At 39.1% G+C, this 13,537-nt stretch overlaps 1 protein-coding gene across 3 annotated transcripts in view; it reads left to right on the top strand.

Annotated features, from left to right (window-relative positions):
• Positions 1–13,537, top strand: part of COG3 (component of oligomeric golgi complex 3) — a 72,552-nt gene that overhangs the window by 50,692 nt on the left and 8,323 nt on the right. The window contains exons 17-20 of one of the 3 annotated variants that reach the window (XM_058684991.1): positions 866–929; positions 4,013–4,101; positions 4,211–4,345; positions 9,519–9,594. In XM_058684991.1, the coding sequence (XP_058540974.1) occupies positions 866–929; positions 4,013–4,101; positions 4,211–4,345; positions 9,519–9,594 (364 nt within the window). Of the gene's footprint in view, positions 1–808; positions 930–4,012; positions 4,102–4,210; positions 4,346–9,518; positions 9,595–13,537 lie in introns of all 3 variants that reach the window. The other 2 variants (XM_058684984.1, XM_058684998.1) reach the window with 2 other exon arrangements.

The raw sequence follows: 13,537 nt of genomic DNA on the forward strand, positions 1-13,537 counted from the left end.
CATATGAGTGAAGTCATGATATTTGTCTTTCTCTGACAAATTTTGCTTAGCATAACACCCTCTAGTTCCATCCACGTAGTTGCAAATGGCAAGATTTCATTCTTCTTGATTGCCGAGTAATCCCCCATTGTATATATATATATACCACATCTTCTTTATCCATTCATCCACCGATGGACATTTGGGCTCTTTCCATACTTTGGCTAGTGTTGATAGTGCCCGGTGCAGCCACTCTCAGGGTGTAGGCAGGCAAGGCTCTGTCAGTGGGAAGATAATCCACAATGGTAACCCCAACTCATTTCTGCCTTTGGAAGCTCCTTTTGTATTTTTGTGTAAATGTGATTATTTCTGATATTCGGGATATTGAAGCCACTTTGACCAAATAGTGAGAGCCCTGTTACTTAATGAGAAGCTAGAAAGCTCAGGTCGGAATCATGCTCATGCTTTGAACTTTACTTCCTACTCCGTGCTGAGGTTGGGTCACTCCATCTCTTCTGTTTCTGAACCAAATTAAAGTAGATTTGATTTCTTTTTCTAAATGTGTTGACTTTACAACCTTTGGTCTGATTTACTTCCTTGGATTGACAGAGTGGACGGCCGTGTTAGTAAGGGTTTGCAGCAAGATTTTTCCAGGGAGTTCTAACATGGGTAATATGGGGAGAGTTCACTGCACACCAAGGGAGCATGGGTACATACGGTTAGGTTAAGGGCCATGAACTTAGGTAGATTAATGTTGATTAATAACACATGTGTTTTATGTTTTTTATTTAATCTGTGATGATATCCATTTTTCTGTTTTACAATTTAGACTCAGATTGATGGACAACTTTTCTTAATTAAGCACCTTTTGATCCTTCGTGAACAGATTGCTCCATTTCATACCGAATTCACCATTAAGGAAATTTCCCTGGACCTCAAGAAAACTAGAGGTACTTTATTGTCCTGGCTGGCACAGTTGGGTGTGTTTGACCTGTCCAAATGTGTCAGCAAAGGTTATAGGTTTATTTTATGTTCATCTGCAATTGTTTTTGCATGCTGTGCTTGCTAAGCTTGTTACTTGTTCGTACTAAGCTGAGCTGTCAACATCCTAACTACATCTAACTTGCTATGTTTTCCTTATGAAGGGAACTGTATCCGAGCAGTTCAGTTTGTAATATAGCATTACTTCTCTTTGACTCTGCTACATATTACCATAACCAGTGAAAAAATGAAAAATCAGTGTAACAGCTACTTACAGTGTCAGCTAATTGGAGTGATTTTAAACACTGAGTAGAATTTGTCAGTTCATGAAAATTCAGGAAGCCAGCTGGGTAAAATGGAGGAGTACTTATCTAAGAGTCTGAAAGAGTTGGGTTCTGTTCCTGGCCCATCATTTCCTGGCTCTTGTGTGATCTTGGGTGGGGGTTTTAGCTTTTCTGTCCCAGGGAAAATGAGCAGAATCAACTTGTCATGATAACTTCACGAGGTTATTGAGATCATTAAGCATGAAAATGTATGTTAAAGTGCTTTATAAGCTTTAGATGCATAAATAAGCCTAATTGGTATTATTAAATCAGCTAGTTGTTAAATAATTATGTGGATAGGAGTTTTGAATTGTTAATAGACATTGAATCATTTTGGGAAAGATGATTCATCCATCCTAATGATTTGTCTCTGACTGGATTAACAGAGCTCATTTCTAAAAGATCAAAATAGTAATTTTCTAAGATGTTGATCTTAAGTGGTTCAAGATATACGGTACTAAGAATATCCCTAGTTTCCCCTACATACAAATTTATCTAAATTTTATCTTTTCTTAACCATTTCCAAGAGAATTAAGCTCCAATGCCTTAAGCCATTGTTTATATAATGAATCTCTCTCTTGAGTATTGGGGGAATTGAGAAAATCGTTACTCAGATGATTTCCTGTACTCTGTGGTTCAGGAGAACTCCAAATACAGGATTTGCACAGGCAGCCGGTTTTTAGTTCCCTAATGACTGCGCTTATAAAAATAGTGGGCTTGACTTAACTCACCTGAGAACCAAAGTGGTTTCATCATGAGCCATGTTAGAACAGTTTACTTTCTTTTCCTAGTGCTCTCTCCTTTTCACCACAGAAAATACCTTTTGGTTCTGTTGGAATTTGAATAGTAACCCTGTGTGTTATTTATATACTTTGTGATTTATTTATTTTTATAATTTTTAAAAATATTTATTTATTTTTGAGAGAGAGAGAGAGAGATGCACACAGAGCATGAACAGGGGAGGGGCAGAAGGCAAGGGAGACACAGAATCCGAAGCAGGCTCCAGGCTCTGAGCTGTCAGCACAGAGCCCGATGTGGGGCTCGAACCCACGAACCGTGAGATCATGGCCTGAGCCATGTTAAGTTGGACGCTTAACGGACTGAGCCACCCAGGTGCCCCTGTTTTTTTTTTTTTTTTTTTTTTTTTTTTTTTTTTTAATTTTATTTTAAACAGCAGCCAGGTTTCCTGGCTTTTGGCTTTTATAGGATGAATAATTTTTTTAGAGCTTATTCTCATCAGAGGCTCCCATCCCCTAACCAGTCTAGTTGATTCCCTTCTGTCCTTTCAGTGAGAGGCATGGGAATAGTGTTCTAACCTTGAAGGGTGCCAAGGGCTGCTGGTCCTTAACTGTTTTTAAGTGATGGTATAAAGTAGGGCTGATCTACTTTCTTTCACTTAATTTCTAATTCTTTTTTTATTTAATTTTTAATTTTTTTTAACTTAATCCAAATTAATATATAGTCTTTCACTTAATTTCTAATGCATATTTGTTGCTGCTTAGTTAGTTCTAGTATAGACCCAGTGAAGTGTGAGAAAATGAAATGCCCTGAGATTTTGGCAAATACTGTTATTTATTTATTTCTTTATTTTAACGTTTATTTATTTTTGAGAGAGGGAGACAGAGTGTAAGTGAGGGGTGGGGCAGAGAGAGAGGGAGACACAGAATCTGAAGCAGGCTCCAGGCTCTGAGCTGTCAGCCCAGAGCCTGATGCGGGGCTCGAACTCATGAGCCGTGAGATCATGACCTGAGCCGAAGTCAGATGCTTAACCGACTGAGCCACCCAGGCACCCCAGCAAATGCTGGCTTAAAGTATGTTTTCCCTAAAACATTATAAAGCCTGTGTAATCCTACAAAACTGATTTGATTCTATTTATCACAGTCTTTTAGGTTATCTGGTAGGAAAGACAGCAGAAGCAAGGAGCCATTTACCAAAGCTTTACTCTCAGTGCTGAGCGTGACAAAGAGGCCTTTTTCAGTCAGATCAGGGTGCGGGCAGTGGTACCCCTGTGTGTATACTGGTAAAAAGCAGGGTTAGAAACATTTCGTGCTCTGCTTTCTGCCGTGTGGCAAAGCGAAGAAATGTCTTTTCTGACTGTCACTTAAGAATACTTGCTCTCTTTAAACCTCTAACCTCTCATGACTAACACTGTGTCTTATTGCATTTGAACATCAATGAGACCTCAGTTAGTGCTTTGTGTAGATTCTAGTTAGTCTGGAGGTTGAGGGGTAAATATGTCCTTTTGGTGTTTTCTTTCTGGCTGACACATGAGTTTATTCACTCTGCTTTTCAAATGAATAAATTTCTGTGCCAGGCAGGATCCTGACAAACGAAGCTGGGTAAGTATATGAATTGTTTTTTTTTTTTTTTTTTTTTTTGAAAAACCTGTTTAGCACCCTAAAAGTAAAGCAGTGAAATTTTAAGGTATCAATTACCATTTATCATTTTTCTTTTCTTTTTTTTTTTTTTTTTTTTTCCTGTAAATGACTAATTGAGATCAATAGTCATGTCCCAAGTCTGACTTGGGGAAAATAACTGTGTGGTGGGTACTGTAGCTGTGGTTGCCGCTGATCTCACGCTCCTCCATCCATGGTGGTGAGTTGGTAGAAATGAAACTTCTCTTGCTTTGTGGTAACAGAGAACCAGTGTATATTAACACGCTGAAACCGTAACTCGGCTTCTCTCTTAAAACTGTACATGTTCACGGGATGAGTAATTTTGTTTCGCAGATGCAGCGTTTAAAATCCTGAACCCTATGACTGTCCCAAGATTTTTTAGGCTGAATAGCAACAACGCCTTGATAGAGTTCTTGTTGGAGGTGAGAAGGAGTCTGTTTCATTGGTGGCGGGAGATAAACGGCATTCTTTACACGTCTGGTCATTTCCAGGCACATAAAAACAGGAGGAAATTGTCATCTTCTTTTTAAGGGTACTCCTGAGATAAGAGAACATTATCTTGACTCTAAAAAAGATGTAGACCGTCATCTGAAATCGGCCTGTGAGCAGTTTATTCAGCAGCAGACCAAGCAGTTTGTAGAGCAGCTGGAGGAGTTCATGACAAAGGTAGAGACCTTGGTGCATATTTGCTAAAGTAATTTTGAATTCTCCCTTCGATTTCCTTTTGAATTACTCTCTTGTGAAAACTCTGGCAGGAGACAGCAACTAGTAAGCCCAAATCTTAATGATTCCGTCTGGGAAATCACCGTGTATCCTATTACGGAAGCTTTTTGGTTTGGACTTTTAGATACGCTTACACAGTTTTTGGTTTTTAAGAGAAAGAGTGCAAATATTGACTCCTAGCCAAAATGCATCAGCTGGCTAAGGCTGGCAATGAAAAAATCAGATTATGGCTATTTTGACTTTCCTGTTTCGACCTAATCGGGTTTTTTTTTGTCGTCGTTGTTTCATTTTGTTTTGATACTTGAGTACGGTTACGAAGGACTTCATAAAAATGCTTAAAAAGCCTTGAAATTAGCTTTCATTTATTAAGCGTCTGCTGTCTGTCTGGACATGTATTGGAGGACATTATAAAAAGAATTAAAATATGACAGCCTTTCATCTCAAATTTCCTTACCTAAGTCCAAACTGGGGAGACAGACGTATCTTTGAAAGGACCAGGAGTCAACTAAGTGAATTGTCTGTGAGTAAATTTTTTTGCTGGGGCCATCAACGCTACTTTCCTTGAAGCCTGTGACTTTCGTTTGAAAGTCAGAAGGTATTTGTTTTTAAAAATAATAATAAGTACCAAAAAAGCAAATACACAAATGTTAGAGCAGTCAAGCTACTCTTTTGTTTATCATTGGCATATGGTACATGTTTACTGGATTTTAGTCCATTCATGTTAAGTATTTGGAGTATGTGTGTTTTTCCCCCACCACATAAATTTAAAAGGAGGGCGGTAGAAATGTTTCCTACTGGGTTTTGAATTTTAAAAAATGGCACAAGTATTGATACTTTGTTATTTACAGGCAAGTCATTATAGTTTTTGCTGAAATTGTCCTTGTGTGTGTAGATTGTACCCTTATATGTGTTTGTATTTTTGGGAGAGTATCCATGTTAGTACTGATGGGAAATATTGTAGGTGAGTATTCTGCAATAACAGAGCAGCAGAATGAATCTTCTGACATAAGCAAGTGGATTATAATGAAATCTAGGATTAAAGGGTTTTTCTGGAAAAGCAGTCTTTGTAGAAGTCAAGAGAATATAAATTCACTGATGTGGCTGTCTAAGTGAGTTAGTATAGGTTTGGTAAATCTGGTATAACTCTGTAATTGTGCATTTTGGAAGGCTCTGGGCACTATAAACATTTTTTATTTTTATTTTTATTTTTTTAATGTAACTTATTGTCACATTGGTTTCCATACAACACCCAGTGCTCATCCCAACAGGTGCCCTCCTCAGTGCCCATTGAACATTTTTTTTTTAAATTAGAGGTTTATGGGGTGTCTGGCTGGCCTAGTCGGTGGAGCGTGCAACTCTTGATCTTGGGGTTGTGTGTTCGAGTCCCAAGTTGGGTGTAGAGATTACATGAAAATAAAATCTAAAAAAAAAAAAAAAGAGAGGTTTTATGTAGAAAACATGTATTCTAAGCCTGAATCATATAATGGTTCTCCATGAACATGCTACACATCTATAGCGGGGACACCTCTTTTAAAATGCACTACTCATGGAGGGATTGGAGAGGGAAAGGCCCTGCCTCTGGACATCACTGAGAAGTCAGTCCCATCCCCCATGCTCAGTCTCAGCGTTGCCCTTGCTCACATCATTCACTGTTGCCTCATTATCTTTTGTCAACCTCGGTCCCTCACCGCTCTTCAGACTCCAGTCAGAATATTTAGTAGATACTACAGCTCAGAGGACTGAGCATCCCTTTTATGTTATCTTATTCCAAATTCAGGTCCCTTCCCCCATCCTGTTGGAGTGGAGTGAGTCAGAGACAAAGATGTACACACGCACAGGCATACAGCAGAAGCACTCGAGTTCACATGGATAAATGTGATCATTTAAGACATTGCTTCTTCGAATTTGTGGACCAAACATTTTTCACTTCTTATCTGGTGAATGTTACTAGAATAGCAGAGGCAGAATAAATGATTTTAAAACTTTAAAATGATTTTCTTTAAGGGTAAACCTGCAAGTGCAGAATCTTGTGCCTCTTTTATTATAGTTGGCATTTTATAAGGCAGCCAGTGATTGTACCTTGATGAATGATTGCAAGAAAAGCAGCATCCGTAGGTGCAGAAAGGAAACCGTATTTCATCTCTGATTTGGATGTATGCTTGTAGGTCTCCGTATTTTACCATTTGGGTGTAAGCCTCATTGACAAAATGTTCTCAGCTTGTTTTTAAGTTTGGACTGGTTTTTAAAATATATATGGGTTTGCATAATAAAACAAACTGTGTGAGTGGAGAGAACATTCTTAGGCTGTCTGAAGACTTGTTTTTGAGCCTACAGACTTGGGTATGATTCCGGTTCCCTGTCATCTGCTGTAAATTGGCCTTTTTGTTTAGACAGCTTCTTCCTTGGGTCTGCTTGTTGAGATGCTTTGTTTTCATTAATTCTCAATACCTTCCTGGCACCTAGAGAAAGTAAAACATCTTCATTTCACAGATTGAGAAACTAAAGTTTTGCAGAGTGACCCAATATACAGAAGACAAACATTTCTACAGACTCTTAATCTGATTGGTGTAAACATCCTCCCTGATTTTTTTGGTACAATTAATGAAGTTTCTTGAGAAAAAAAAAATGCTAGAAGAACATATATGTTCTATTGCCCTATTTCTTGGCTCCTTGAAAAATAACTTTTTATGTAACTATTTGAGTGACCTTTAAGGGAATGTAATACTGTTCTGAGTGTTGGAGACAGAAGTTCATGTGAAAACAATTTGGGTCAGATATCTTCTGTCCAACTTAAAAATGATACTTTTTCTTATTGTTTTAGAATTCCATTGTACTGAACATTGCTTGCAACAAACCTTTAAGTAGGGGTTGAACTGGTCATGGGTATAATAGAGAGCCTAGAATTTTGACTCAGGAAAGCTGAGCTCTCTCTAGACCCCCTTCCGCCACCTCCTGAGTGAAATGGTAGCAAGGTAGTTTCTCCAAGCGTTGCTTTTCTCTTGTCTGCAAGCAGAGATATGGCTGTTGTATCCCTCTTCCCTGCTTAAGGGTTTATGAGGACCAGAAGATCATTTCTGTAATAGACTCTGTAAATGCTGCAGAAATGTTATAATAAAATATGACAAATGTGAAGGTCAGGTTTTCCTTTAGCAAAAAATCCGAATGAAAGCATTTTCAAGGAAGTACATTTCCAGTTTATAACTACGCTAAAGGTGTTTCCCCCTGGTGGGACCAGTTTATGCTAAAAATATTGTATTTGGCAATATTCATTTTTCTTTCAAGCAATTTACTGAAGTGTTGTGAGTTTATTCTTTTTTTTTTTCATTTAACGTTTTTTTATTTATTTTTGGGACAGAGAGAGACAGAGCATGAACGGGGGAGGGGCAGAGAGAGAGGGAGACACAGAATCGGAAACAGGCTCCAGGCTCCGAGCCATCAGCCCAGAGCCTGACGCGGGGCTCGAACTCAGGGACCGCGAGATCGTGACCTGGCTGAAGTCGGACGCTTAACCGACTGCGCCACCCAGGCGCCCCTGAGTTTATTCTTAATAGTGTCTCTGAAGTATTATTAATTTCTGCAGCAACACTATAAATTTAAATTTTTTTCTGATTGTAGTGCATGTGACAGAACTTGACCTATAAATTTAATTTTTGTTCTCAAGGAGGTATATAACCCAATATGAAATTAAGATAGAAAATATGTAAACATGATGAAGTGTATAGCAGTGTCATCATGGGACAGTGATGGGTCTGTGTTCACCTCGTAGGGTTTTTGGACAAGATAGGGTTAATTGGGGAGACTTTTGAAGAAAAGGCTCTTTGCACTTTGACCTAAAGATAAGTATATTACCTAGACAACAGAGATGGGGATACACGCTTGTGTTGCTTTTTAATATAAAAATAATTAATACAGTCTAAACCTATAGCATTTATGTCATTATGAAATTGATTAACTTCAGGAATAATCGGTGGAATAACAGGAAGCCATTACTATTAAAACCTAACTGTTGGACACAGAAAAATGTCCGGAATTTAGAGTTAAGTGGGGGAAGAAAAAGATGTCCGAGCACCGTGTTCCTATTTTTATAAATGTAGACCCATGAACATGTTTACATATTTATGTTGGGAAATATTTTGGATAATATATACTGAACATGAACATGTTTCTCTTTTAGCATTGTCTAATCTATAATCCTATATGTGATTTGTTTTTAAAAGCTGCAGCTCACCATAAAAATTAGATACAGAGGGGAACTGAGTGACATAGGAAAGGGGTGATTTTATACACCCGGCAGCATGAGCAAAGGCCTGGAGTGGTCAGGAGTGTGAGCTTGGATCGGAGTTAATGTTGTGTCCTGACTGTGCCCATCTTCTGCCTAAATATTTTTGTGGCCCTCTTTATTCGAAAGACTTGGCTCTCACATTTTTCTGCTGAGACTGCAGTGAGGCCAAGGTCACAGCCTGGACCACAGGCACCTAACAGTCCATTAATAAAAATGTTTTATGCGGTTTTTGTCCTTCACCTTCCCCAACTACGCCTTAGCCCCACCATAATTTGCCATCTTAAGAACAGACTTGCCCAAGCAGCCAGATGTACTTTTTTTGAGCAATGAAAAGGGAGACGACTAAAAGGTGGGGATCCAAATCTACCTATAACACTGGTTGGTAGAGTGTGCCTTTTGAGGCTACTTGAAATCAAGTCCTATTTGTCTTCATAACATTCTCTCTGCCTGTGATAAAGTAAAAATAGCATTTCTAGGTATGTGAAGGAGATTTTGTCCTGCTGGGGTGACACTCTTCTAACAGCATACGATAATAATTTAATGCGAATGTAATCCACTTAAAAAAAGACCTGTTTTGTGTTCATATTTCCCTGGGTCCTCAGTTTTGCCTTCTGTAAAATGCTCAGGACATTGGTGTTCAGGACAAAGTCAAGACAGCATAGGCCTTTAAAATCACAAAGGAATTTTTAAAATGTGTTATTAGTTGAAAGGATTATGCGTTATGATGCAGTTTTTAGGATTACACCTTTGACTATCATTACGTTTTAATAGGTTCAGATGGTGTTGTGTGTCCTTCAAGAGTGGTGACATTTTTCCTTTTGTCTCATCCGCCAGGTTTCAGCATTAAAGACGATGGCCAGTCAGGGAGGACCCAAGTATACTCTTTCACAGCAGCCTTGGGCCCAGCCAGGTATTCACATTTTCCTATTTGGGATTTCTTTTTTGGGATGTTGATTAATTTGCATTTATATGGTCTCTGACAGCTTCGAGTTGGTTTCCTGCTCCTCCTGTGGTTTGTGTTGATGCAGGGTGCAGTTTGGAGCCGGCAGGTCTTAATGGGCCAAAACTACCCGCATTTCAAAAAGCATTCCAAGGAAAGAAGAATTAAGAAATACACACACGCGAGTTAAAAATGAAACGTGGCTTAGATGGAAACACTTTGATTCTGTACACCCGCTTTTCATTGTGCTAGAGCTCTGATCAAAGTCCTGTGTGTGGTGGTCCGAGATTACGGAGGGGGCGCTGCTGTTCTCAAGTAGTAAAGGAAGAAGTGCTGGGTCATTACTTTGTTTCACATTTTATGCAGGTTACTTCCTCTGTTTAACATTTTAGAGTGTTCAAGAAAAGTTATAAAAATTGTGTTTGCGGGGAATTGGCAGACGATATCATTGTCTGATTGGCAGATGATGCTTGAGATGTTCCAGTCTTACTCTTTCCTAAATGTAAATTTTTTTTTGTTCCAGAGGGATTTAAAAAAATTTTTTTTTGTCTTTAGCGTTAGCCCTCCGACATTTAAAATCATGACGTTGTGGGTTACTTTTGGTTTGTTTTGTGGCATTTTAAGTTGTCGTTTAAACTGGAATGAAGCGTTTTGGTAGATTAGTATTTTTTGCCATTCTCCGGCCCATATCATGATAGAGATTTTTTGAAACCAAAAAGGGCAAAATGGAAAAAAAAAAATACTGTTTTTAATTATGGACAGGCTGTATCTGAGTTGGTGGGGCAGCTTTTTGCTCAGAGTGAGACAGATCCAAATTCAGGTTTAGCATCCATAAAAATTGACTGCCTACAGGCACCTAATGTGGTGTTAGGTCTTTAATACAGTTGGTTTTCAATATCCAAAGAATGTTAATGTTTGTCAGGTATTTATTTCTTTTGGGGAAAAGAGCTGAGGCCATTCTAAACATTTTCAGTTATTCTTATTAATGCCTCAGGTTAATTTGAAGTTGAACTAGAACTAAGACGCTGAAGGAGAAGCTGAGTATCTCACAGGAGGATTTGCAAATGTACAGTTATCCCTTGTGTTTGAATGGAAGACAGGATTTTATTTCAAAACTTTGTCCCATGAACTTTGATGATGTTGTATAGGTTTGCCTTGATTTGCTTTATTGCAGATAAACTTTGTGACTGTTTTAGGCTTTTTGCTCATTGTGATGGAGACAGTGAATGTTTTACTGTCTTCATTATTTGAAACCTTTGTATCACGTGTGAGATTGAAATCTTCATCATGTTACCAGCGGACAGAGATCATACTTGGTGCGGTAGCACGTTCTGTCAGAAGACAGAAAATGAGATTCTTTTACTGTAACACTGGACATTTTAATCGGAGTTGGCTGTGGTGGTAGCCACCTGTCCTGGCCCCTCACAGTCAGGATCAGACTGGTCACTCCGTAAGTCAGCACAGTTCCGGAAGGAGTTCTCACCACCCTTGGATTAATTGGGACTGTGGCTCAAGGTTTCGGCCACTTACAGGACTTATTTAGAAATAGCTGATTTTATTTTGAACGTTTATACAAATGAAACTCTTGGGGGTGCAAGAGCTATTTTTGAAAGAGGTAGAATCTAACAGACAGGTATAGGTGTATTTAATACATCCAAGCCCAGGGACTTGATGCGTAATTAATCTCTTTGGAAAGATTCTCTCTCACTCAAGACAGGGCTGTCATTTTCTCCAGCGGAATCTTAGTGGAGCTCCCAGTGTCAGGCGTGCCGTGCTCTGAAGCATTACTAGCACAGTCATTAGTAAAACAGGAGTGGACAGAAGGAAGCTGACAGGAGGACAGGTTGCAGTGGGGCTTGCTCTTTTGTCATGAACCCACTTCCTGTCGTCGTGAGGGAGGACGTTTGGCAGATACAGCGGTGGCCCTCCGGTTTGCCTGGTCGTATCCTCGGTCCCGTGTAGCCGTGTGGAGCTGCGGAGTTGCTTTTCCTTCACCTGTATGACCAGAAGTCCACTTTCAAATGGCAGAGAGATGTTCGCCCTTTTGGGGTGGGAGCCTCAAGAACAATCTAGGGACCTGTCTGGGGCCCTGGACACCCAAGGTGACTGGTTCATGCAGACTTGATCAGGTTTCTGGGGATCATTTCACGATAGACTCAAAGGAGATTGGGTTATAAATTAGGATGCCAGTTTGTTAACTTACTCTGAGAAATACACCTTCATAGGAATTAGAGGGCTCTATGGGTGGCCTCACACCCACCATCTGGTTACCAAGGGCTCTGAAAACTGACTTAGGGATTCTTGAAGTGTGTTAGGACAGGACCAGAGCCCATCGAATTAAGTGCCCTGTAGGAGCGTTCATCTGTTCTATGAAAAATAAGCAATTCCCGGATTGTTTGTTCTTTCTTCTCGAGAGCCCTGATACTTCCTTACCCCGTTCTGCCACCCTCAATTAAAAAAAAAAGTTGAATATGATATAAAAATTGAGCTATTAAGAAGTATATAAAACGAAAAGTAATTCTGTTTTCCACCCCCAAGCTAGTCCTCTCAAAGGTAACCACTATAAATAGTCTCTTTCCCCCAATTATTATATATGTACCAGCATATACGGACTTTACAAATGTTATAAACATAAGATTATACTTATATTCTCCCCCCCCCTTTTTTTTTTAACTTATTCTGTATCTTGGAGCCCTTTCTAAACTGCCACATCCAGCTCTGTGCATCCTATTTAATGGATGTGTGGAATGCATCACTGTAGCACAGTTTGATAATTCTATTAATAGACAATGTATTTAGTATTTTTTCCCCACCCATTCTTTTATAAATGTCCCTGTACACACGTATTTTGGTATTTTGTAAGTCTATTCGTAAGGTAAGTTTCTAGTAGTGGCAGTGTTAAGCAATAGAGTATATGTGTATTTTTGGTTTTGCTAGACCTTGCCTAATATCCTCTAGAGAGGTTGAACCAATTTATATACTCCAGGGGCGGTGGACTAGAAGGCCTGTTTCTGCACACCCTTAACCAAATGTGGATAGTCACAGTCTTAGTAATTTTTACCAGTCCAAAAATATCTCCATTGTTTTTTGCTTGTTTGTTTTTGAGAGCGAGAGCAAGAGAGGGAGAGTGTCTGCATGCCAGGGAGGGGCAGAGAGAGAGAGAGAGAGAAAGAGAGAGAGAGAGAGAGAGAGAGAGAGAGAGAGAATCCCAGTCAGGCTACATGCTTAGCATAGGGTGGGTGGGGGTGGTTTGATCCCATAAACCATGGGATCATGACTTGAGCCAAAATCAAGAATTGGACGCTTAACTGACTCAGCCACCCACGCGCCCCATCCATTGTTTTAATACACATTTCTTTAATCATGAGTGAAATTGAACATCTTTGAAATTATTAATCATTCTTTTCCTTTACAGCTTTCTAGGTAGTTTCCTCTTTTAAATCACCTCATACAGATTACTATTCTTCTTTTTCATTTGTATTTCTTTTCAGACACTATACAGTGGGCTATGTAATTATGTCAGTTACAGTCTTCTAGAATTCTGTACCCTTTCTGATAATACAGTATATGAATGTAACAGATGGGTTTTTAGTTACCATTAAATATGTGTGGATATTGTTGGGATGATCTCACAAGACAAGAGAGCATCTCTTACTGTGAGTCAGTTCTGTAAATGAGTAAGCTCATTCATAAGTGATTCTTCCTAGTGTCTCTCTGCAAATAATTTTTTTTTTTATCTTAACTGTCACCTAGGAATGCCAAAGGAACACTATTATAGCCCCTATAAGTGTCCTGAAGGGTATTGGGGGAATTCTTTTGCTGCCCCAGCCTTTGGAAGTAGAATTTTGTATATAGCAGATACGTAGTGAATGCTTATAGGGCTAGTAATTAAACTTGGTAGATAGGAAGAGTG

This window comes from Neofelis nebulosa, chromosome 1 (assembly GCF_028018385.1).
Source record: "Neofelis nebulosa isolate mNeoNeb1 chromosome 1, mNeoNeb1.pri, whole genome shotgun sequence".
NCBI lineage: Eukaryota > Metazoa > Chordata > Mammalia > Carnivora > Felidae > Neofelis > Neofelis nebulosa.